The 23,544-nt window shown below is 40.1% G+C and overlaps 2 protein-coding genes across 3 annotated transcripts in view; both read right to left on the bottom strand.

Moving 5' to 3' along the window:
- Positions 1 to 15,398, bottom strand: part of SLC12A1 (solute carrier family 12 member 1) — a 63,970-nt gene extending 48,572 nt beyond the window's left edge. For both annotated transcript variants that reach the window (XM_026648550.1, XM_026648551.1), the window contains exons 1-3: positions 14,988 to 15,398; positions 3,755 to 3,889; positions 3,471 to 3,546 (exon numbers count right to left, since the gene is read on the bottom strand). In XM_026648550.1, the coding sequence (XP_026504335.1) occupies positions 3,471 to 3,546; positions 3,755 to 3,889; positions 14,988 to 15,398 (622 nt within the window). The remainder of the gene's footprint in view (positions 1 to 3,470; positions 3,547 to 3,754; positions 3,890 to 14,987) is intronic.
- A 6,789-nt stretch (positions 15,399 to 22,187) lies between these two features.
- On the bottom strand, positions 22,188 to 22,446 carry CTXN2 (cortexin 2). The gene has a single exon (XM_024200470.1). The coding sequence runs from the start codon at positions 22,434 to 22,436 to the stop codon at positions 22,188 to 22,190; it is 249 nt and encodes an 82-aa protein (XP_024056238.1). The 5' UTR covers positions 22,437 to 22,446.
- Between the last annotated feature and the right edge of the window lie 1,098 nt (positions 22,447 to 23,544).

The raw sequence follows: 23,544 nt of genomic DNA, 5'->3' as shown, positions 1-23,544 counted from the left end.
GGCAATATTTTCTAATGGCCTAAACTTGGCCCCTCTTCTCACCTCTGCCTAACTACAAGGTTTGGGGGAGCTGCAAAATGGCAGGTGCAAATTAACAGGATGGTTTTGGAAATGTAACCCTCTCAGTAGCAGATTTAACTACTCTTTTCATAGTTGATAAATTCTTATGATTAGAGAACCTTGTCTCAACCTGTTTTTTCCTCTTTAACAGCTTGTACCCAAGACAACTTAGCAAGAAAAGGGTTTGCTCTCTACTCCCTTCTAATGATTGGCATATAAATGGGGCCCAGATGGTAGCTTCACTGACTCATTTAACTTCCATGTTAGCAGCAGTGCCCAGTGAAATCCGCAAGCCATGGTGGTGATGAGCTTCATCTCTACTCTCCTTAAATAACTTGTCTTGGGACATAATGCTCATTGATTAAAGGATATTCAGAAAATGCATTGGGAGATTATTCAAACAGAATTCAGTGTCCCATTTTAAAAATGAAACTGACCTGCTTTACGTACAAGATGTAATTTAAATAAAACAACAACAAACCAATAAACAGTAAGAAGGGAGGGTTTGATTATTAGTGAATTACAACTGTAAAATTAAATGTGAAACCAGGGCCATTGTAACTGCTGTTGTGCAAAGTAATGATAAGATCTGATTAAAGTTTATATTGAAACCCAGACATATGGATGTTAAGTAAATTCCATTAAAATGAATTACTCGTGCCTATGGCTATTCTCACACCTCAAAACAAAGTAATGCTTCTTGATGATCTCAATAAGTTACTAAACTGCCCTTAAAAAACTAATTTTGCATGAAACCCTGGAGCAAAGTCTTGGCAATGTTAAGATGCAGAGTTTTCATGGCAAGGCATACACTTATGTGTACCCTGTGGCTGCAAACCCTCATTTGGTATGCATCATAAAATCAGCAAGCACCCTTTTGTCAGGGCCAGGCACAGTACTGGAGCCAAATATGGAACATTGTAAAAATATGCAGAGTTCTTCCATTTTCTTTCAGGAACTTTCTTGCCTTTTCAACCTTATGTCTGAGTATGTTTATGTTCTTTTTTCAGAAGACCTGTTACACAGAGGTTTCCTAATTGCAAATTCAGGGCTCAATCTAGCAATCCTCACTCAAGCAAAACTTCCGTGATGCCAATGGGAGTTTTGCCTGAGATGAGATTTCAGCCCTTGAAAAGTCTTGAGGGGGTGCGTGGAGCTGAGGTTTTGTTTCAGCCCAGAGATCCATCCACGTTTGGATTCTGAATCACCTCAGAGATCAGGCATGGTCAGATCCCCGATCCAAAGTTTTGGTTCAAGTTCCTCTCTAATACCAATTTATATTGAGAGAAAACCAGTAGAACAACAATTGAAAATACCTGCTATTGATATTTTGGAGACTGCAGATTACTGCTGTCATTATTTGTATTCTATTAGTGCCTATGGGCCTCGGTCAAGGCCCCATTGTTCTATGCACTGTACAAACACAGAACAAAAAGAGAGACCTGTCCTGAAGAGCTTACTTATATCAAGTAAATCTGTGCATGATCTGCACCAGACACTGAAAGTGACAGAGGAGGAGAGAGACTTGGCTGTGTGGGTTGATCACAGGATGACTATGAGCCACCAGTGTGATGTGGCTATGAAGAAGGCAAATGCAATCCTAGGGTGTATTAGGAGAAGCATTTCCAACAGAGCTAGAGAAGTATTAATGCCATTGTACAAGGCACTGGTAATATTCCACATCAGGTCTTATGTACAGTTCTGGTCACCCATGTTCAGGAAAGATTAATTTAAACTGGAACAGGAACAGAGGAGAGCTACTAGGACAATCAGGGGAATGGAAGGCCTGTCTGGAAGTGCTTGGCTTGTTTAGCCTAGCAAAGAGAAGGCTGAGAGGAGATTACGATTGTTCTCTATAAATACATTAGGAAGTAAATACCAGGGAGGGTGAAGAGTTGTTTAAGCTAAACAGGCACAAGAACGTATGGATATAAATTGGCCATGAGCCAGCGCAGGCTGCAAATTAGAGGAAGGGGATGGTGTTCTGGTACAGCCTCCCAATAGGAGCTGTGGGGGGCAAACAACTTAATGACTTTGAGAGAGTTGGACAAATGTGAGTGCAGTTGTATGACAGGGCTGCTTATGATGGTGGGGGGCAGGGCTCAACAGCCCTGGGGCTCACTTCTGCTTTATGTCTTATGTTCCGAAAGGTCTTTCTTCAGGGTGCCAGCTGGCCGCCGGCAGGGGTCAGGAAGGATTTCTTCTCCAACCCCAATATATTCTGGGAGGGCTTTTTTTAACTCCTTCCTCTGAAGCATCAGGGATGGCCATGGCTGGAGATGAGACATAGGATGATGTGGGCCTGGTGTCTGAGGTGGCATCAAGCCTTCTCTCTCTCAGGCGCTTGGCCAGCTGGTTCTTGTTCACATGCTCAGGGTCTAACGATTGCCATATGTGGAGTTGGGAAGAAATTGACCTTTCTCTGCAGCGTGTGGGTGTAGGTACTTGCCAGGATTATCTGGGTGTATCTCAATCATTTCCCTGGCATTGCAGGGGCCTCAGGCACTGGTGCACCTGGGTCCCTGCTATTCTCTTGTCTGTGCACATAATAGTCTAGTCTCCCGTGAGCTGTAATACTTTAGTCTCATTTTGGTTGTTCAGTTGTTGGGTTTAGTGTGCTGTTGCTGGGTGGTGTTGGTGGCCTGCAATGTACAGGAGATCAGACTAAATGATCTGATGATGCCTTCCGGCCTTAAACTCTGTGATGCTATGATTTTACATTCCTGAATAAAAGCCTGATACTGCAAGATGCTGAAGACTCTGTGAGTTGGTGAGATGAGCACACTCATCTCCCATTGACTTCAGTGGGGGTTAGAGCACTCATTACCATGCATGACTGAGCCCTCAGGGTCCAACTCCCACTGAAGTTGGTGAGTCATTACATTACATTCAGTGGGAGTTGGATAGGATGCAGACACAATGAAAAAGAAACGGTCCTGCACCACAAAATGTACTTTGTTAATTTATCTGAAAAGCTTAGTTGAGTTTTATTAAAATATTTCCTGGTGCCACTAGTATCTGGTTCTGTATTGTAGTTAAAAATAGTGTGTGAATGACAGTTTGGGTTCATGGATTAGCAAAGTGTGAAGTAGAAAGGTCAACTGTGCATGAGTATACATATTATAAATTGGCTTCAGTCATGAAGTTGAGAGCTGTTACTGGTTTTAAAAACAAATTTCACCAAAGATGGGGGTTGTTATATGTTTGTGTATATAATTGACACCACATCCCTCTAAGCAGTAATTTGGCTGGGAGTCTGGAAAATTCCAGTAGCTCTTATACCCTAGCAAGCAAACACTTGGAAGACCAAAGTTAGTGCAACATGCAAACTCACATTTCAGATTAAAGATTAATTGTAATCATGTGTAGTTTCTACCCTTTATTCTTTATGCTGTTGAAAAAATACATACCAATTCCAGCTTGACCTACAATCCAGGACAGTCGAATGAAAAGCATCACACCCCAGATATTCAACATGCATCTCACCTAAGTTTTAAACAAATAATCTTGCATCACTATAAAATTACAAACAGTATTATGAAACTTGATAAGGTGCATTGCAGAAAACGAGTAGGCTTTTTAAAAGCAGCAAACAACCCCCCCCCCCCTTTTTAAGGTAATTGATAATTGCTGATATATTAATTTTTGTAAGATACAGATAATTTTCTGGTAGGAAGGTTTAGGTTTCTCTCACCAGCACACCTTTCACCCATCCAAACTTCACAAATCCTCCTTTGCTTTCTTCTTCCTTGTTGGCTGTTGCTTCATCTCCTGGAGTGCCATCTCCATTAGTAACTCTCTCGATTGAACCGGGGTTCACTGCTATGTTCTAAAAGATCACACAAAAAACAAATATATTCTGTACAGTTGATAAACAATATACCACGAGGATGACAACTAGCTACATAAGGAACACATGAAAAATAGGGATCCAAAATAAAAGTGTATTTTGCTTTTTTTTTTTTTTTTTTTGGAAGAGAATGTTATCCTCTTACTCACACTAAATAGTAGCTGAACTACTCAAGGTATAATCAGAATGAGTAAGTGTATCATAGTCTGGACTTAAATACTGTCTATGTGTGTGTATGGGTAAGCGTTAACAGTATACAGCATATATACCATACTTATATGTTTGTATAGCACATAGCACACTGAGGTCCTGACCCTGGTTGACCTCTAAATGCTACTGAAATGTAAATTATTGTTATTAATAATAAAAATAAAATATATTTTATATAACGTAAGTAGTAATGCTGGCTAAAGAAACTAGAATTTGCTGACTACTACTTGGCAAATAAATTATTTTATGAATGTCACCATTTTTCATCAGATAATACTGTCACCAAATACATCTCTACCCCGATATAACACGACATGATATAGCATGAATTCGGATATAATATGGTAAAGCAGCGCTCCGGGGGGGCAGGGCTGCGCACTCTGGCGGATCAAAGCAAGTTTGATATAACGCGGTTTCACCTATAACTCAGTGAGATTTTTTGGCTCCCGAGGACAGCGTTATATCGGGATAGAGGTGTATATCTTTGCAGAATTTGACCAACTCTGTAGCTTAAGTTCTCTTTAGTGAGAATGTTATTTGATGAACAGCAGCAAAAATGCATCAAATAATACACTAAATGAATAACCTGTTCTACTGTTTAACTAGCTTTAATAGAAGTATAAGCATACAGGGTCAAGTATTGGCATGCTGGCGCCATAACCACATGCCAAATGCAGCGTTCATGTGTGCTCACATCCTGGCTTTGAAAAGCCTTCTCCCTACACACGGAGGAATGGCTGAACCAACATCCCAAAGTTTTGGGAAAGTTCAGATCTGGATGCAGACTTAGATCTGTCCCTGTCCCTGTCCCTCTAATGGGACAACCAAAAACCCCAGTGTCCCTCCTCTCAGTTTTTGAGAAAGTTCAGCTCCAGGGCTACAGCTTGCAGTTCGGGTAGGAATAAGTTGTTTCAGAGGATTGCACCTTGCAGCCATTGGTGGGTCAGAGAGTACCTGTGGACTAACACAGAGACCATGTCCCTGACCTCTGAATTATGCTTCATTGCTCCCTTCTGGGTTTCATCATATGAAGTTTCTGGGAGAATCAGCATAAGGGCAAACAACATCCAGGTGCAGGCTAGGCCCTGTGTGAAGAAAGATACATAGCCCATTGGGGTGAGTGAGAGGGTCAGGGAGATGGAGGAAGCTGGTAGTTCAGGGAACTCAGTGATTTTCAGGATTTGGTGGGGTATGAAGACATTTCCAGAGCGGGTAACTATGCAAAGGGTGGAGGGAGGGGGTAACATACTAGGGCATAGACATAGCTGGGTTCCCAATTAATGTGTCAAGTTGTGTGCATGTAGGAGATAGGAAATCTCCATTTATTTCTTCTACATCCTTCTATGTCCAAATAAGGAGGAGAGGATGGAAGATGATAAAATACAGGTAGGATATGATGAGAAACAGTCAAAAGAAAAAAAGTCCCATTCAATTACATCATGTAATGGCAGACAGCTAAAAAGTGACAAGTTTTTGAAGTGCTTGTATACCAGTGCTAAAAGTCTAAATAGTAAGATGGGTGAACTAGAGTGCCTTGTATTAAATGAAGATATTGATATAATAGGCATCACAGAAACCTGGTGGAATGAGGATAATCAATGGGACACAATAATACCAGGGTAGAAAATATATCAGAAGGACAGAACAGGTCATGCTGGTGGGGAAGCGGCACTATATGTGAAAGAAAGCATAGAATCAAATGAAGTAAAAATCTTAAATGAACCAAGCTGTACCATAGAATCCCTATGGATAATAATTCTATGCTTGAATAATAAGAATATAGCAGTAGGAATATATTACAGACCACCTGACCAGGATGGTGATAGTGACTGAAATGCTCAGGAAGATTAGAGAGGCCATTAAAATAAAAAACTCAATAATAACAGGGGATTTCAGCTATCCCCATATTGACTGGGTACATGGAAGGGATGCTGAGATAAAGTTTCTTGACACCTTAAATGACTGCTTCTTGGAGCAGCTAGTCCTGGAACCCTCAAGAGGAGAGGCAATTCTTGATTTGGTCCTAAGTGGAGCACAGTTTCAGGTCCAAGAGGTGAATATAGCTGGACCGCTTGGTAATAGTGACCATAATATAATTCAATTTAACATCCTTGTGACGGGGAAAACACCATCACGGCCCAACACTGTAGCATTTCATTTCAGAAAGGGGAACTACACAAAAATGAGGAGGTTAGTGAAACAGAAATTAAAAGGTACAGTACCAAAAGTAAAATCCCTGCAAGCTGCATGGAAACCTTTTAAAGACACCATAATAGAGGCTCAAATTGAATGTATACCCCAAATTAAAAAACATAGGAAGAGAACCAAAAAAGAGCCACAGTGGCTAAACAATAAAGTAAAAGAAGCAGTGAGAGGCAAAAAGGCATCCTTTAAAAAGTGAAAGTTAAATCCTAATGCGGAAAATAGAATGGAGCATAAACTCTGGCAAATGAAGTGTAAAAATATAATTAGGAAGGCCAAAAAATAATTTGAAGAACAGCTAGCCAAAGACTCAAAAAGTAATAGCAATATTTTTTTAAGTACATCAGAAGCAGGAAGCCTTCTAAACAACCAGTGAGGCCACTGGACGATCAAGATGCTAAAAGAGCACTCAAGGGTGATAAGGCCAGTGCAGAGAAACTAAATTAATTCTTTGCATTGGTCTTCACGGTTGAGGACGTGAGGGAGATTCCCAAACCTGAGCCATTTTTTATAGCTGACAAATCTGAGGAACTGGCCCAGATTGAGGTGTCGTTAGAGGAGGTTTTGGAACAAATTGATAAACCTAACAGTAATAAGACATGAGGACCAGATGGTATTAACCCAAGAGTTCTGAAGGAACTCAAATGTGAAATTGCAGGACTACTAACTGTCGGCTGTAAATCAGCTTCTGTACCAAATGCCTGGAGGATAGCTAATGTGACGCCAATTTTTAACAAGGGCTCCAGAGGTGACCCCGGCAATTACAGGCTGGTAAGCCTGACTTCAGTACCAGGCAAACTGGTTGACACTAAAGAACAAAATTGTCAGACACATAGATGAACATAATTTGTTGGGGAATAGTCAACATGGTTTTTGTAAAGGGAAATCATGCCTCACCAATCCACTAGAATTCTTTGAGGGGGTCAACAAGCATGTGGACAAAGGAAATCCAGTTGATATAGTGTATTTAGATTTTCAGAAAGCCTTTGACAAGGTCCCTCACCAAAGGCTCTTAAGCAAAGTAAGCAGTCCTGGGATAAGAGGGAAGGTCCTCTCATGGATTGGTAACTGGTTAAAAGATAGGAAACAAAGGGTAAGAATAAATGGTCAGTTTGCAGAATGGAGAGAGGTAAATAGTGGTGTCCCCCAGGGATCTGTACTGGGCCCAGTCCTATTCAACATATTCATAAATGAGCTGGAAAAAAGGGTGAACAGTGAGGTGGCAAAATTTACAGATGATACAAAACTACTCAAGATAGTGAAGTCCCAGGCAGACTGTGAAGAGCTACAAAAGGATCTTTCACAACTGGGTGACTGGGCAACAAAGTGGCAGATGAAATTCAATGTTGATAAATGCAAAATAATGCACATTGGAAAACATAATCCCAACTATACATATAAAATGATGGGGTCTAAATTAGCTGTTACCACTCAAGACAGAGATCTTAGAGTCATTGTGGATAGTTCTCTGAAAACATCCACTCAATGTGCAGCAGCAGTCAAAAAAGTGAACAGAATGTTGGGAATCATTAAGAAAGGGATAGATAATAAGACAAAAAATATCATATTGCCTCTATATAAATCCATGATACGCCCACATCTTGAATACTGCATGCAGATGTGGTCACCCCATCTCAAAAAAGATATATTGGCCTTGGAAAAGGTTCAGAAAAGGGCAACAAAAATTATTAGGGGTTTGGAACAGCTGCCGTATGAGGAGAGATTAATAAGACTGGGACTTTTGAGCTAGGAAAAGAAAAGACTAAGGGGGGATATGATAGAGGTCTATAAAATCATGACTGGTGTGGAGAAAGTAAATAAGGAAGTGTTATTTACTCTTTCTCAGAACACAAGAACTAGGGGCCACCAAATGAAATTAATAGGTAGCAGGTTTAAAACAAACAAAAGCAAGTATTTTTTCACACAATGCACAGTCAACCTGTGGAACTCCTTGCCAGAGGATATTGTGAAGGCCAAGATTATAACAGGGTTCAAAAAAGAACTAGATAAGTTCATCAAGGATAGGTCCAGCAATGGCTATTAGCCAGGTGGGCAGGGATGGTGTCCCTAACCTCTGTTTGCCAGAAGCTGGGAATGGGCAACAGGGGATGGATCACTTGATGATTACCTGTTCTCTTCATTTCCTCTGGGGCACCTGGCATTGGCCACTGTCAGAAGACAGGATACTGGGCTAGATGGACCTTTGGTCTGACCCAGTAGGGCCGTTCTTATGTTCTTAAGAAGGCCATTGAGGTGAAGAAATCATGGTCCCTTGCTAGGAAGGAGAAAAGTAGGGGGAGGTGTCAGAGAATGGGGCTTTGTGCTGCCACTCTATTGGCAGATGTCTAGGGTTGGTTCCCACCAACACCCGCCTAGTTATGTTTCATATTGTCAGCTGGCATGTGCATGCCCAAACAGGATTTGACCTGTAGTGTACACATATATGTATTAATGTAGAAATATATAATATATAAGATTTTACTGTATGTGTAATTAAAACTGTGAAGAACCTGCTTTAATGTGATAACACCACAGGAACATAATGCATTACAATCATTATAACAGTAACAGCAACAATCATTATCACACATCTTACAAAATCAGGCACATCTACTTACAATGACCCTCATACAACATTAAGTGTACCATAAAGCAGAAGCATCTCTTCTTATGAAAGGCAATGTATTCCAGGGGATAGGCTACCTGTCTGGGACATAGGAGAACTGGATTCTATTTCTGGATCTGCCATTCACTCAGTGTGTGATATTGAGCAAAGTCAAAATTTCTGAAAGTGGCCTCTAATTTTGGCCATTTCCGTTTTTAAGAGTCCAGCTTGAGAGATATGGTGCCTTATTTTCAAAGGTGCTGAGCACCCATAACACCAAGTGAATGGGAATTATGTATGCTTGTTGTGTAGAAAATATGGGCTTAGTTCTGACCTCGGATACACAAACAGTAGATAGCTTTGCTGCATACACAGCTGCATATCAGACCTGATATTCTATATTCTCCTCCTGGTGCTACCTACCATCTTATCTGATGAAGAAGAACAATGCTGAACTTCTTTGGCGAGAATTTATCTCCTTAAGCACATCTGTGGGTGGGATTTTCAAAACTACTCATGTGATTTAGGAGCACAAATCTCATTGTGCTCCTAAGTCACTTGAGCACCTTTGAAAAAATCTCACCCAAGATGATAGCGGCTACATTCACTCAAAATACAGTCAATTATTAAGTAGAGGCCAGGAGGATTAGCAGCCATAATATTGTCACATGAATTTTTGTTTATTGCACATTCATGGGATCAAGTCGTCAAAGACAAAAAATAAAAGGTTTTCATTGCCACGCGAAACTAGTTGTTTCTTACATACGTCAAATTAATTTGTGCTTTCACATTCCATTACCGTAAATTATGGTCCTAAAGCTTCCATGTTGCATTTTAAATTGGAGTGCTTTAGGGAATGATTATTTATTTACCAAATGGCTTTACCTGGGCAATTCATGCATTAAGGGTAAGGAGTAAAGGTGACAGAACATTTCAAGAAGTCATCCAAATCCAAAGTTATTGCTGGTTTAAACATTTTCCCTTCTTCATTTCAGAACGTTTCAGCTTTAGTATCTTGTGTGGCTAGTAACGATGAGCTCATCCAATCTACATAATAAGTGTGGCGAACAGCCAAGGAGATGAAGGAAAGTTACATTATTTTTTATGGTGGGATAACTGTTAGCCCCAAGCGATTCTCACCCACTACCAGCTGTGAAATAGTTCTTACAAAATATATCGTTAACTATAATTGGCATTTTGGAGCTTAATACGAGCTAAAAATGACACATCTTGTTAAAAGATTACACACGTTTGACTGCAGTAGTGAAGGAGCTGGATCTCAGATGTTCCTCTCAGCCTGCTTAAATTCTGGCATCAAAAAAACTATACATTTAAAAAAATGTATTAAACATGAATGTCTTATCTTCTGATGTTAAACCAGCATCAAAGCACAATGGAAAGGCTTATGTGGGACTCAGACAGTTGGAGTCACAAAATATGTTGCTTCTAGCCACCAGCAATGGGCTCAGACAGGCTAGTTATGTTTGACAACTTTGTCTGGTTTTGTTGTTTGAATCTAGTTTTCTCCTAGTGAGATGTGCTTACCTCCATGTGAACTGCACTGAGAAAAAAGGGAGATAGTATTTAATGCACCAGACAGGTATGGCATACACTGCATCAAACACTAGCAATGGTGCAGGATTACAGGGCTTTATATGGTACATTGTGTGGGGTTTGCATAAATGGTCATATGAATCACAAGCCCAGGTTTAATGTATTTAAAGGCCACCATCCTTCTTCAAACCATCAAATGCACAGCTAGGACTGCTAATGGAACCCACACCACTCAGTGTGACGCTCTGTTCCCCTCTAGTGTAGGCTAGGCCACATATAGAGGTTGATGAGCCTACTACAGCGGTGTCTAGCAGGAGCAACGCCAGGCTGTGCATAATGCAGAATTCTTCCTCCGACCTGTGGATGATCAGCCATGGAAACTAGTTTGCCATGGCTGCTACTTCATCCTTCAAAACCCCCTTAGGTGTTTTTAAGCAACAGGTTGACTCACATAAGTTCCTGCTACACTGTCGTTTGCAGGGAGCTACCACAGGGCTGGGCTCCACTGCTTGCAAGGATGGATGGGCATACCTTGTGCAAGCTCTTTAAGTCCTACCTCCCTCTCACACAGTGTAACAGCAACATGTTTGGGGGGGTGGAGGGCAGAACCAAAGTCAATAGCAAAACTCCAATTGATTTAACTGGGAGATAGAGCAGGCCCATTGTGTAATTTAGAGTCATTATAATGGTAACTGAAAAAGTCCCATTGAAATCAAGTCCTTGCTTGTTTTCTCAAACTGCATGGGGAATGGTTGAGTTATTTCCACCATAGAAGCAGTTGGTGCCTATGTTAACACAAAGCACTAACCAATGTACTCCAGAGAACAATCTAGCCCTGGCAGAGGGAGAAGCTTGATATCCTGATAGGCCTTCTCTATCACTAATTTCTGATTTTCAAAAGTGACTAGTGATTTTGGATTGCCCCAGTTTTGGGGAACCCAAATTGAGACACCGTGAAGTAGGCTGCTATTCAGAAAGTGCTCTGAAAATACCACCCTCTGAAAATCGCACACCTTTAAGAGGTCTTAAGATAGACACTGCAAAACTGAGACTCCCCTGCCCCCAATCACTAGTCATTTTTGCAATTCTTGGCCTGAGTTCCTCTGCACAGGAACTACTTTTCATAATCATTCTGCTAGTGCCAACTGTAGTCTAAAGCAGTGGTGGGTAACCTGTGGGACGTCAGGGTAATCCACTGGCGGGCCACGAGACAGTGTTTACATTAACCTTCCACAGGCACGGCCTCCCGTAGCTCCCAGTGGCTGCGGTTCGCAGGTTGTCCACCACTGGTCTAGAGCTTACATGGAGTTGTTCCACATAAAGGGAATGAAATGTGATTATTTCACTAATAATCAGTTACTATAACAATTCCATAATATCCCACGTGCACTAAAAACACTGTGACAATTAAAATTACTGTGCTTGCATAGTGCTTGCTATCCTAACCTGTCATGCAATTACATCTAATTTATTTATTTTTCTAAATACCAAAATTGCCTTCTCTATGTTCTTATCCTGTGTTCTCCAGTGTTTCAGGTTAAGATCTCAGAACACTTTACAAACATTGATACCTTAGACCTCACAGTACTTGCTTCAGGTCCAGTTAAATATTAATATCCCCATTTTACGGATGGCGTAATTAAGACCCAGGGAACTTGTGACTTGCCTACGTCATACAGTGAATCAGTGGAAGAGCCAGGATTACAGCCCAGAAATCCTGACTGCTAGTGCTGTGTGTCAACAGCTAGAATATGCCTCCTTCTCCCCAGGTAGTCATGACCTGCAAAACCTTCTGTTAAAAAAGTAATGTTATGAAGCTTCTGAAATGAGCCAGACAGTTCTTGCTTTGACCTTCGCTCACTAAAAAACCCCTCAAAGGACAAAAAACGAAACAGCTAAAGTTCAGCTACATTCTGTAAACAAAAACAGATACCCAAACTGAAAAGCTGTCCAGCAGCAAACCTCAGACTGAATTAGGTTATAAAGGTCAAGACTTAAACCCCTGGACACCAGGGTTTCATTGTGCTACTTCACATGCACTAGTATCATTCATTTATATAATACAAGAAGCTTATCTGAACATGGAGGGCCAGATTCCTCACTGCCTTTCCTTTGAGTTTTCACTTGTACATCTGCAAAGTGAGTGGAGCTACCAAATTGGAATTCTCCACTCATTTACACCAGGGATAGTGTTTTATACCCACTTGGCATTCATGTTGCGTAGCTGTAAGTGACCACACAAGGGACCTGATTCTCATTTATATTAAGGCCACTTTACACAGCTCAGGCAGGGGCCTTATTGTAAATGGGAGTCCCAATGTGGGAGATGGGGGGGAGAATCAGGCCCTGATTTTCCAAATGGTTAACTTTAGGCTTGATTTCAGTACTTCTGATTGATCCTTCCTAGGATGGGTGAATCTCAAGAGGTTTGTAGTTTGAACTACATTTGAATCAGCATCCAAAAGTCTAACGCTTATCCAAATTATTCAGACCTCACAAATATGCAAAACTGAGTTGGAAATGTAATGAGAGCAGGCTTTCTCTGGAGACTTCTGCTTCCACATTTGGCCAGTAATAGAGGAGGAACCGTTTTTTTCTCACTGTATTTTGGCACTTCTAGTCCCAGCTGGAAGCTAGACATGAACCCCCTTCTCCTGCCTCTTCCCTAAGACACATCTGAACAGTTTAGAATCTCGGGGGAGGGGGGGATGGTTTGACTTCCACTCTAAAAAAGGGGTGAAGGTTAGATCTCAGCAATGCTTTATATAGAAAACTTGTCACCATGGTTTGGGGGTAAGAGGGATTCTCATTTTATCCAAATCAGTTGAATCATCCCTAATAATTTCTTCCAGTAGGTTTTCAATTACTTTGTTTAACTGTTGCAAAGAAGAACTATATAGAGGGCTTGATCTAGTAGTCTTTGTCCACCCAAAACTCTCAGTGAAATTGTATTTTATACCTACTCTTCGCTCACTTTATATGTGTGACTACAGAGCAAGGCAGTGAAGAATCAGGCCCCCGGCATTCCATTAAGTTTGTTTTTTTTATAGAAATGAATTACACTGGTGCACATAAAGTAGCACAGACATTTGTGAAACCCTGCTATTCAGAGGGTTGGTCTTGACCATTACAATGTGATTCAGTCTGAGACTTGCTGTTATAAATTTTTCAAATACAGTACATTTAAGGGGAATTTTGAGAGTGCAGGGAATCAGACCTAGACAATGCATTTCTGGTGAATCGTTGTGGGAAAAGTAGGTGCAGAGGGCAACAGAAATGAGGATTCTGATGACAAAGGGCCTGTTTCTTGTTAATTAATGATCAATTTACCAGGGTGGCTGTGCAGATAAAATTGAGCGTGCATTGAGTGACTGCTGGAGGGGAAGTTCTGTTCATTAGACCCATCAATCTTGTGGGTCAGTGGTAAACTCTCCTATTCATTCAGTTAATCAAAACTCGGGCCACAATCCCCCTAGAAAGGAGAGGGGAAATAACCCCAACTCTAGAAAATCATTTAAAGCAGTTTAGGTATCTCATTTGTCAAGAGCAGCTGTTCTCTGTGGTTCCAACTAGTTTTCTGTAAGTCTGTCTTGCCTCTATACTTCCACGGTCACATCACCATAGTATATGAGTGAATTCTAAACAACTCTTTTGCACTGGGCAGTAAAAAAGGATTTAGCCAAATGATTTCTGAATAAATGATTGATAGATGATCATCAAGTGGTGCCTCTCAGACCCTCCCAAAAATCATTGTTACAATAAACAATGAGGGCCAAAGTCATCCCTAGTGTGAATCCATTGATATCAGTGGGTAACCAGTGCCCTAAGGATGAATTTGTCCCCAAGAATTGTCTGTTAACATATACCTCTTTAAAGCAAATACTTTCAGAACCAACACACATTCTTTTATGTGTTTGAAACTCATCTTAATTTACATCTTGTCACCTTTTCTTACAATTTGGTAGCTTTTGTTCATAGCTCAAATGGGTAAAGCTTTGTATTGCCGACTAGTTGATAATGGTATTTATTATACATTATAAAACTTTAATACAACAGTTATTACCAGATTATTGAATGAACACAACAAACTAATCAGTAGAACTCTAGTTATGATCAGGTGTTGGATTAAAGGTTAGAATAGACACTTTCATATTTGATTTAGGTTAAATTATGGCTTAAGTTGCTACTTCTACACATTTCACTGTAAGTCAAACATAAAATGAATCCCATGGTTTTATAGCTGTAGACAAGAAATAGGCATATTTTCCTACTGATTGAGTACATTCATTATTTTCAACCAGATACAAACCTGTTAAACAAAAATCTTTGCTCCTAGCACAATACAGAACAGAGAACATCCTGCAGGTACAAGTCTAAATAAGGGAAGTATTTAGTTATACTTTTTCTCTTGCACGGGGTTCACAAGATAAGGGGCTGGATATGTTAATAAACAAAATTAGCCTGGAAATCTAATGGAAAGTGTTTGTATCATTTCTTTCAACTTACCTTTGCCAGTTGTTCATGAATTTCTAACAAGCTTGGTCTGTTCATTTTGGCCCCACTGATGCTGCCAGTATTTCGATAATAATCAATGTTAGGAACTGCATCCACTGTATTATGGCCAAAGGTTTTTAGGTAGTATGTGTTACTATGAGTATCATAGGGATGTAAATTTCCATCCGATTTAACAGTATCCCCATTTTGAAGAAAATTTTCATATAATGCTCTATTTCCAGGCCTGTGACTGATCCTGTGTCTGCCATGTGCTTCTTCAGTAAATGATGTTTCTTCATAATGTGGAGGATCGGCATCCTCTTGGGGTGTTGCATTATTGTCATGGCTTTCGTTAATTACATTAACTTGAAACCTATTTGGACTTGGGTCCAAGAATACATTTGGAGAATTATTCATTGACATCTTCAGGGCTGTTATGTGCTTAGGTCACCAATCTTTCTATTCTTCTGTAGTCGGAGGTAGTGTTGCTTTATCTGCAATAAGACAATAATGCTGTTGCATTTGAAAGATCTTGGTTCTTAATCTAGCAAAGTTCAATGGAGATTTTCTTGAAGTGTTCACTCCTAAGTATTCTTCTTAAGGTTGTCCTGCATGACTCTGTCATCAAAAGCATAAGTAAAACTTTTCTATATTTAATTAACTTACACAGTAATGTAACTCTTCCATGATTTCTTAAAAAACCCTGTGAGACAGCAACCTTATAACTTTTTACAAACAGGGCCTGATCCAAAGTCTCAGTCAATGTGTAATCAATAGGAGTCTTGCTATTTATCTCAATGGGCTTCGATCAGGCCCTAAATAGGCTAACACTATACTTAAAAGTAACTTTCCTGAGTATATTATCCTTTCAGGGACTAAACGTAGTACTTCTCTGAATAATGTACAGCCCAATGGTTCATTGGAGATGAAAGGAATGCAACATCTAGCCAAGAAGGATGGAATTCACCAGAGATCCTGCACATGGTACCGTGTTTCCCCAAAAGTAAGACATCCCCCGAAAATAAGACCTACTTCCAGTTTTGCCTCTCGCTGTAATATAAGGCATCCCCCGAAAATAAGACCTCCCAGATAATAAGGCCACCCCGGAATATAAGGCCCCGAAGCTCCAGGAAAAATAAGACCTCCCCTGAAAATAAGACCTAGCGCATCTTTGGGAGCAAAAATTAATATAAGACACTGTCTTATTTTCGGGGAAACAGGGTATTTACCACTGCACATTGGTTGATTTCACCCATAGTGCAGAAGTAAATTGACATGACTCTTCAAAAAATCCAATGTTTTTTTAAGTTAACTGTAATATATTAGACTATTAAAAATAAAACAAATAAGTCTTTACAATTTTCAGTAGTTCCAAAATGGGAAATAATTTATGAGTAGGTGACTGAAGCACTGAAAACTATACATTTTAGATGTATCTAGGAGTAATGTCACATAAAGGAATAAATGTTAGAAAACTGAAATATATAAAAACATGTTTTTACTAAATTGTAATGAATATGTCCAAATAACTAAGCAAAATGACAGTTATTTATTACTGAAATATATATTAGCAATAGCTTTAGGCAATACAAGATTCAAAGAATAATTTTACAGACCTGATCTTGCATTCCTTGTGTCCCCAAATACCCATTTAAGACCATTTGAAATAAATAGTGGCAGATGGTTAGAACTAAATGTGTGAGGGATACAGAACTGCCCCCCGCTCCCTAAAAAACGAAAAAAGGGTATATATAAGGCCCAGTCCTGCAAATGGTTAAGCTTTCAGGATTGGGTCCAAGGAGAACAAGCTGTCAAGTTAGATGACTCTGAAATGGCATGTATTACAAATTATTTGTGATCTACTAAATCCTGTGCCAGACCAATATGAGGCTTGAAATAATGCATATATTGATAACTACTTTCAGTAACTAAAGAAATGTGATTTTACAACCCTGTGTAGAACAATTCAGTAAAAGTCCAATCCTGTCCCTGTTGAGCTCATGCTGGGTCTTGGGCCCTTTTGAAAATATATCTGATAGCAGGAAATTTTGGAGAAGAAACATGCAATATTATAAAAGGATTATACCAACTGAACATCAGGTAAATAAATAAACCCATTAGAAGAATGAACTGAGAATTGAAAGACAAATTAACCATATCTATTGATAGAGCTACATATGCCTACCTATATAAAATATCGAATAATCACACAGGGGAATTATAACTTGAAGAGCCCCTTAACCAAATACACTCAAACCTCATTATGAGACTTAGCTATAGCACTTGAATGCAAATCAGATGCAGATTCCATGAGTCCCATCTACTCTCGCTCGCTGTTTCTGTATATAGAATACCCTGCTGTAAACTCTCATCACAGCAAAATTTCTTTATAACCCTCTAGATATTGGTTTTTCAAAGCAAGCTGTTCTTTTCAGCTTAATGTTTTGTGAACTCCACCAGAAACAAGAAGTTTCTTCTTTCAGCTTCTTTGTTTGGTACTATTTTTCTTGGTCACCTCTGATCCATATTACATTTGTTATGTTATTGATTGGTAATCTCTGAGCATAGATTGTATGCTTTTCCCCTTAGCATAAAAATCTTTAATATAAAAAGAATGCACGGAAATGAAATAGTTTCTTACATAAGGGCCAGCTCCTGATCCTACTAAAGTCAATAACAGTGTTGCTGCTGACTTCAGTAAAAAAACAGATTTGGTCCTAACTCTGTACTTGTAGACTCTGGGTGAAATCCTGGTGCTTTGAAATCAATGGGAATTTTGCCATTAGCTTCAGTGGACCCATAATTTCACCTTCCACGTTTACTTCTATGGTAAGTGTTTCTGCCACTAGGAAAATAAAAGTCTCTTACCTTTCTGCTGCCTTTGCAAATAATGATTTTTTTTTGCAGTAGATTTCCAGAGGTCTGTTAGATGCTGTTATTTGCCATTAAATTTAGTATTGTTAGTATTATTGTACTATGCATAAGTTAACAAGCTTACACTATTCAGGATAGTTTAACTTACCTCTCAGTCCCGTGCTGTAGTGAAGGACAATCAGCCTCTTATTTACTTCTGTATATAGACTGTCCTTCTAACTTATGCAGCATGGTTTTTACCTCATTGGCTAATTCTTTCTTCCGTGCAAAATATCAAGTGACTCACCCAACCCCTGTCTTTGACACATGCTCTAAAACGCTCCTAAATGACTGATTTAGAGGGACATTCTAGCTTGTTAAATATCAACTAGTAAATGAACCTGTTAATTCTTGGAAGGAACCTGTTAATTCTTGGAAAAACTGTGACTGCATGTCATAGGAGGAAAATAGGTTGGTTTGTTTTTCTTTAGAATTTATAAAATATAGCTACAGGCTTCTAGGCAGCTGTATCAGTTACTGTCCCATAATTATGGATCTGCTTATGTGCACTTGCATATCAGTATGTCCTTCCTGTTTATTTCCTTTTAGATCGTGGATCATTTCATTTTAGATTTTTTTTTCTTTGATACCTTAGGGGATGGGGAAGAGATACAATAAGAGGTGGCTGAATTTACATTGAAATTTCTAAAACTCCACGACTGGAAATCTGATTTTAGCAGATCGCATTTGGAAGTTGAACAGTGAGTCCAGCAAGTAGTCCCATTAAAGTCAATGGAAAAGACTCATGGAATAAGATACTACTCATTATTACTGTGGTTATTTATTTTTTGTATTATGGTAGTGCCTAGAGGGCTCACTCACAGTTTAAATGTGTTTAGCTTTAAGCACATGAGTGACACCATTGGCTTGATTGGGACTGCTCATGTGCATAAAGTTAAATATCAGAGGCGCCTTTGCAGGACTGGAGTCTGTATAGACACAGAGTGAGAGAAAGGCGGTATTATGATCTCTGTTTTAAAGATGGGGAATAGAAGCACACAGAGTAAGTGACTTGCCCAGGGTCTCACTGGGAATGTGGCACAGCTGGGAATTGAATCTGGATCTCCTGAATCCCCATCCAGTGCCTTAACCACAAGTCCGTCCATCTCAACAGTGCATGTAGCAGAATTGGGGCAAGTACTTATATCATTTGAAATGAGCATGTTTATTTGTTCACAAACTACTCTGACTTTGCAATGGTGTGTTTGTAGGATCTGCCAGCTACATAATTATCAGTAAACTCTCCTTTTGGGATTGAAACTCATGCCTATTGGGCGTAGTGCTTGAGCTTGAGCCTCCAGATGGGGTGAAGTTCAGCCTGTGTGAGTGATGTGCCTATCACCACATCTGAGACTTGGACAGTGGCACTATCCAGGGAGTTAATATAAAGCTTCATGCTGAAGAAAGCATAGCCTAGCAGTCCGAGTATAGGTCTGGGTGCCAGGTACTCTGGCACTCTAAGCCTAGCTTTGGACAGGTCTTTGAAAAGGGTTTGGGAATTGTGTTTAAAAAACCAAAGTTTGATGGGGTCACACTTTGCTGGCACTATGTTTAAAATCATGGCCTTGCTCAGCTCTTTGCTTCGGCTATAACACGTTTTAGAAAACCGGTTAGCCCCATCAACATCCCCTATCAACACTGTTAAAAACTGGTTTAGCTGGAAGCATGTTTATGCATAATCCTGAATTCATTTAGATCCCCAGCATGGATGAGACCACTGACTCTCCTTGTGACCTTGATGAGGTCATTTAACCTTCCTGTCTCCGTGCCTTGGTTTCCCCATCAGTAAATTGGGGATAAGAATACATGAGAGGAGAATCAGGCTGTGTGTGAACTTTTTTGAGTCTATCTCTGTTAAAAATCTTGCCCTGTATTTTTGAGGAAAGCCTTTTGAAAAGTTCCAGCTTGTGCACTCCTTCTTGTAGGCTTGAGTTTTTCCTTTTGAGGGAGAAACAACTAATGTTGCTCTGTAATCAAAATGGAATTTAGTATATGGCTATAACAAAATATTGTAAAGTCAATGAACTAAGTACAGTTCATGGACCAGAGCAAAAATGAAATAGTACATTATTTCTTGTTACCAAGATGAAAAGGATAATTATGAGCATGTGTACACTGTGCTAAAGCTCTGCACTGGATAATTTTGTACGGTAGATATTTGATTTATGTTTGAATTAAAACCAAAATAAATAGAGTATATTCGAGCTATGTGGCCTCAAAGGTTTCTCACACTGGAACCTAAGCCATTTAAATGCTACATGTTCCAGGTCACAGCTTTTTACATTGTACACTTTGGAGAGTGGATGGAGAAGACCACCAAAAAGAGTCTGTACCTCCACTACTGTTCTCTTTCTAGCTATTAGCCTCAGGCATGATGTTCATGGCTTTTCCCATATAATCCAGTGTCTTTCCCCGTGAATGGCATTTTGCTTAGCCAAGTTCCCTTCACTGCCACTTATCTAGCAGATATGGCATGTGGCACAATATGGATTTTGCTGAATTACTGTAAAACAAACAATCACTACAACTCATCTTCTTGTCTCTGCATCTCTTAGCACGCGTAGCTGTATAGTGAGAGTGACAATGCCTAAACAGAAGTCTGATTCCAAGTTTCTCAAAAGTGGAATCGAATTACTGTCAAGTTCTGACACTCTCACACGGCAGCTATTTGTGCTAAGAGGTGACCTTGAGGTGTTACTACTCAGCTTCTGTTTTTTCTCTGTGTTACCTCTTCTGTCTTACTAGGACCCTCTGCTACAGAATTCCTCAGAGTGACACTCCAAATCCAATCCAATGGTAGGACCAGATCCTAGCCCCTGATTTGCCCCTTTGCACCACTCTGGTAGTGCAAAGAGACTGAAAAACTGTCCTGCCCTGCCTGTTGGGGCTTTTCTAGCATGGGGGGAATCACTGGATGGTGCACAGCTGGCAGAAACAGGTCTAGGTTCCATCCTCTTTTGATCCACTGGTATAGAGAGACTTGCAGATTGCCTCTGTACTCTGGCAATCCCCAGCTAGTATTATGGCCACTGGGGGCTGTTATCATCCAACACAAGTTAGAGCAGCAAAGGCCGTTCCAACTTCTGCCAAGAGCTGAACCAGTCCCCAGGGGAGCACAAAGGTGCTGCAAAGATAGCTATACACCCCTTTAGGTCCCGCTCTGAGCACAGCTCAACTAGACTTGAGGAATGGGTCCTTAACTAATATTTGCTTTTTTCTCTTCCCCTCTCCTCATCTCTGTGAATCTCTCTTTATTAGGCTCAGAATGACTTTGCTTTCTGATGCGAGCTACTAACCAATTTTCAGCTGTATGAGGATGTGGGGATGGAATTAGAGGCTCTGGTTGGATTTTTGAGCTGGGCATGTGTCTTGCAATGCTGAGTGTACCATATATCTTATGTATAGCAACCAAACCACCTTTAATTACATTTAACTCCCACCCCCATCCCAATAACTCTTCCTTGGCCATCTAAGAATTTGATTAGAGCAGGAGAAGGGAAGTTTTGTTTCAGCAAGTGTAAACAGTTTTCTCAGACTGGGAGCAAGAAACAGCCCTACACGTTGTTCTGAAAAGACTGTGGAAACACTGGATATAGTAGCAGCAGCACCATGCTCCTCTCACATGGATTTAGCCAATGTGACAGCACCTCCAGGTGTTCGAGGGTGGGACTTTCATTAGTGACTGCAATAACCATTAGCACTTACGTTGGTTTTTCTGTTCCCTTAGTAACTGAAAACAAGAGTTTCCACATGCAGACACATGAGTACCTGCAGGCTTCTCCCCTTGTGCTGTGATCCTGTTGTGCTGTTTAATCTTGCAAACTAAGCTGGTCCAGTACATTGGGCTGATTCAGTTTTTGCATATGAGGTCTCCAAGGTCAGTTTCTGGACTTAAAGAAATCATGTTGGATGAGCTGGGAGTTACTATTCAAAAATATTTCACACCCATTTGTCACTGATGTGATGTTGTGGCATGAATTCTGCCTATGAAGAGACAGGTGACAGGTCTGGTTCTCAAGAGATTTCTCTGCCACTCCTCCTCACTGAATGTTTAGTGAATCATCTCCCTAAAGTCTTTCTTTGACATTAGCTGTTTCTTACCCACAGCTCCACAAAAGGCGAATTCCCAAAATAAAAGCAGCATGAAATGCTTTTATGATTCTGCAACAAATATTTATTTAACAAAACGGATGCCACCATCATATCTTCAAAACATAGGTTTATAGTACAAATATATCAGTACTAGGTTTTCAAAATGAAATCAACATCAAAAGTAAGGCAGGATACTCTTTTGAGTTTTCATGCAAGAGCATATTCAAACGTTCCTTTATCAAGACCCTCGACTTCATCTTCCCAAGTGGAAGATGGCATGCTACTATAGGGGTCCAGTAAGATTTTGAAGCATCTAATAATAAGTAGTCCCAAGAAAACACACAGAATCCCTACGAAGGCAAAGCCAGTTTTTTGCTCTAAAGTCAGTGAGAAGGCAGACACTTCGCTGACACTCATGCTGGCTGAAGCGTTGCTGCAGTAGCTACTGCTCATCATTGGGCATCACATACTGGTGAGTCTTCAGGATTTTCACTCGTATTCCTTCTTTGCCTGTACACAAAAGTGGAGTCAGTTTGGTTATGGCCAAATGTAACATAGACCTCTGAGCTATTATCAGCATAAAAAAACAAAAACTGCATGGGCATTAATAGTGAAAGTACATTTTTGTGCACCCAAATCAGCCTGGCAACACTGTCATTAGAAATTGGTAGTCAAACAAAAGCTAGTTGGAGTTGCTAATCCTGACAATGACAATGAAAAACGGATCATTTACTTGCTTGTCCCCCCCACCCAAAACAGAAAACTACTGGCCGGGGCATGTGAAATTTTGCAAGGCTGCTTTAAATGGCATTTTATCAGATTGGGCAAAATCCTGCCAATCTTCATCAGGTCAGAGCTTGCAAGGCCTCCATGTGCAGAGTTAAATGGGAAACTTATGCTGGAGAGCTTGCACTATCAGTATCTGAGTCCTTAATCTGGTGAAACACCCATTGACTTCAATGAGCATTTCACCCGAGTCAGACTGATGGATTGGGCCCATGTATTTTAGCCTAGAACTCTAACTGCAATAAACCAAACGTACAGAATGAAAATGTCATTTTTATATAATAGTGTTGGGCATCTTATTGTTTGGGCTCCATTTTCAGACAAATGCATGTATTTGCATGCCTAAAAATGCTTGTAAAAATGACCGGCTGAACGTTTAACTTCTCACTAATCATGTGTATGTGTAAGTAGTGTTAAATGCAAGCTAATGTGCTTGTGTAGTTGCGTACTTGCTTTTCTGAATACCACCTGCCCTATGCGATTGTCACTCATTAGTGCATAAACATTATTAGAGTCTGGGTGGGGCACAGACTGTCAAAAGCTACATTCAGATTTGCCGGCTGAGCCATGTGCCAGCTCCCAAGGGTACAAAGTGTATATGTCCCCACCAAACTGAAATTAGAAATCCCTACACCCATTAGTGTATGCGGAAAGGTTAATGGAAGAAGTGAGAATACAAATCTTTTTACTTTCCCTCATTATGCTCTTCTCGTCACCATTATTTTCCCTTTTAAAATATTGCTGTTCCCCAAGACACTGATTTAGGAGCCTTAAAACA

This window comes from Terrapene carolina, unplaced genomic scaffold, assembly GCF_002925995.2.
Source record: "Terrapene carolina triunguis isolate 2854851 unplaced genomic scaffold, T_m_triunguis-2.0 Scaffold67, whole genome shotgun sequence".
Taxonomy (NCBI): Eukaryota; Metazoa; Chordata; order Testudines; family Emydidae; genus Terrapene; species Terrapene triunguis.
The sequence above is the reverse complement of the archived record's forward strand: the minus strand, read 5'-3'. Positions and strand labels throughout refer to the sequence as shown.

Coding starts and splice junctions, on each gene's coding strand:
- CTXN2 (XM_024200470.1), bottom strand. CDS start 22,436: ATGATGAGCAGTAGCTACTGCAGCAACGCTTCAGCCAGCATGAGTGTC.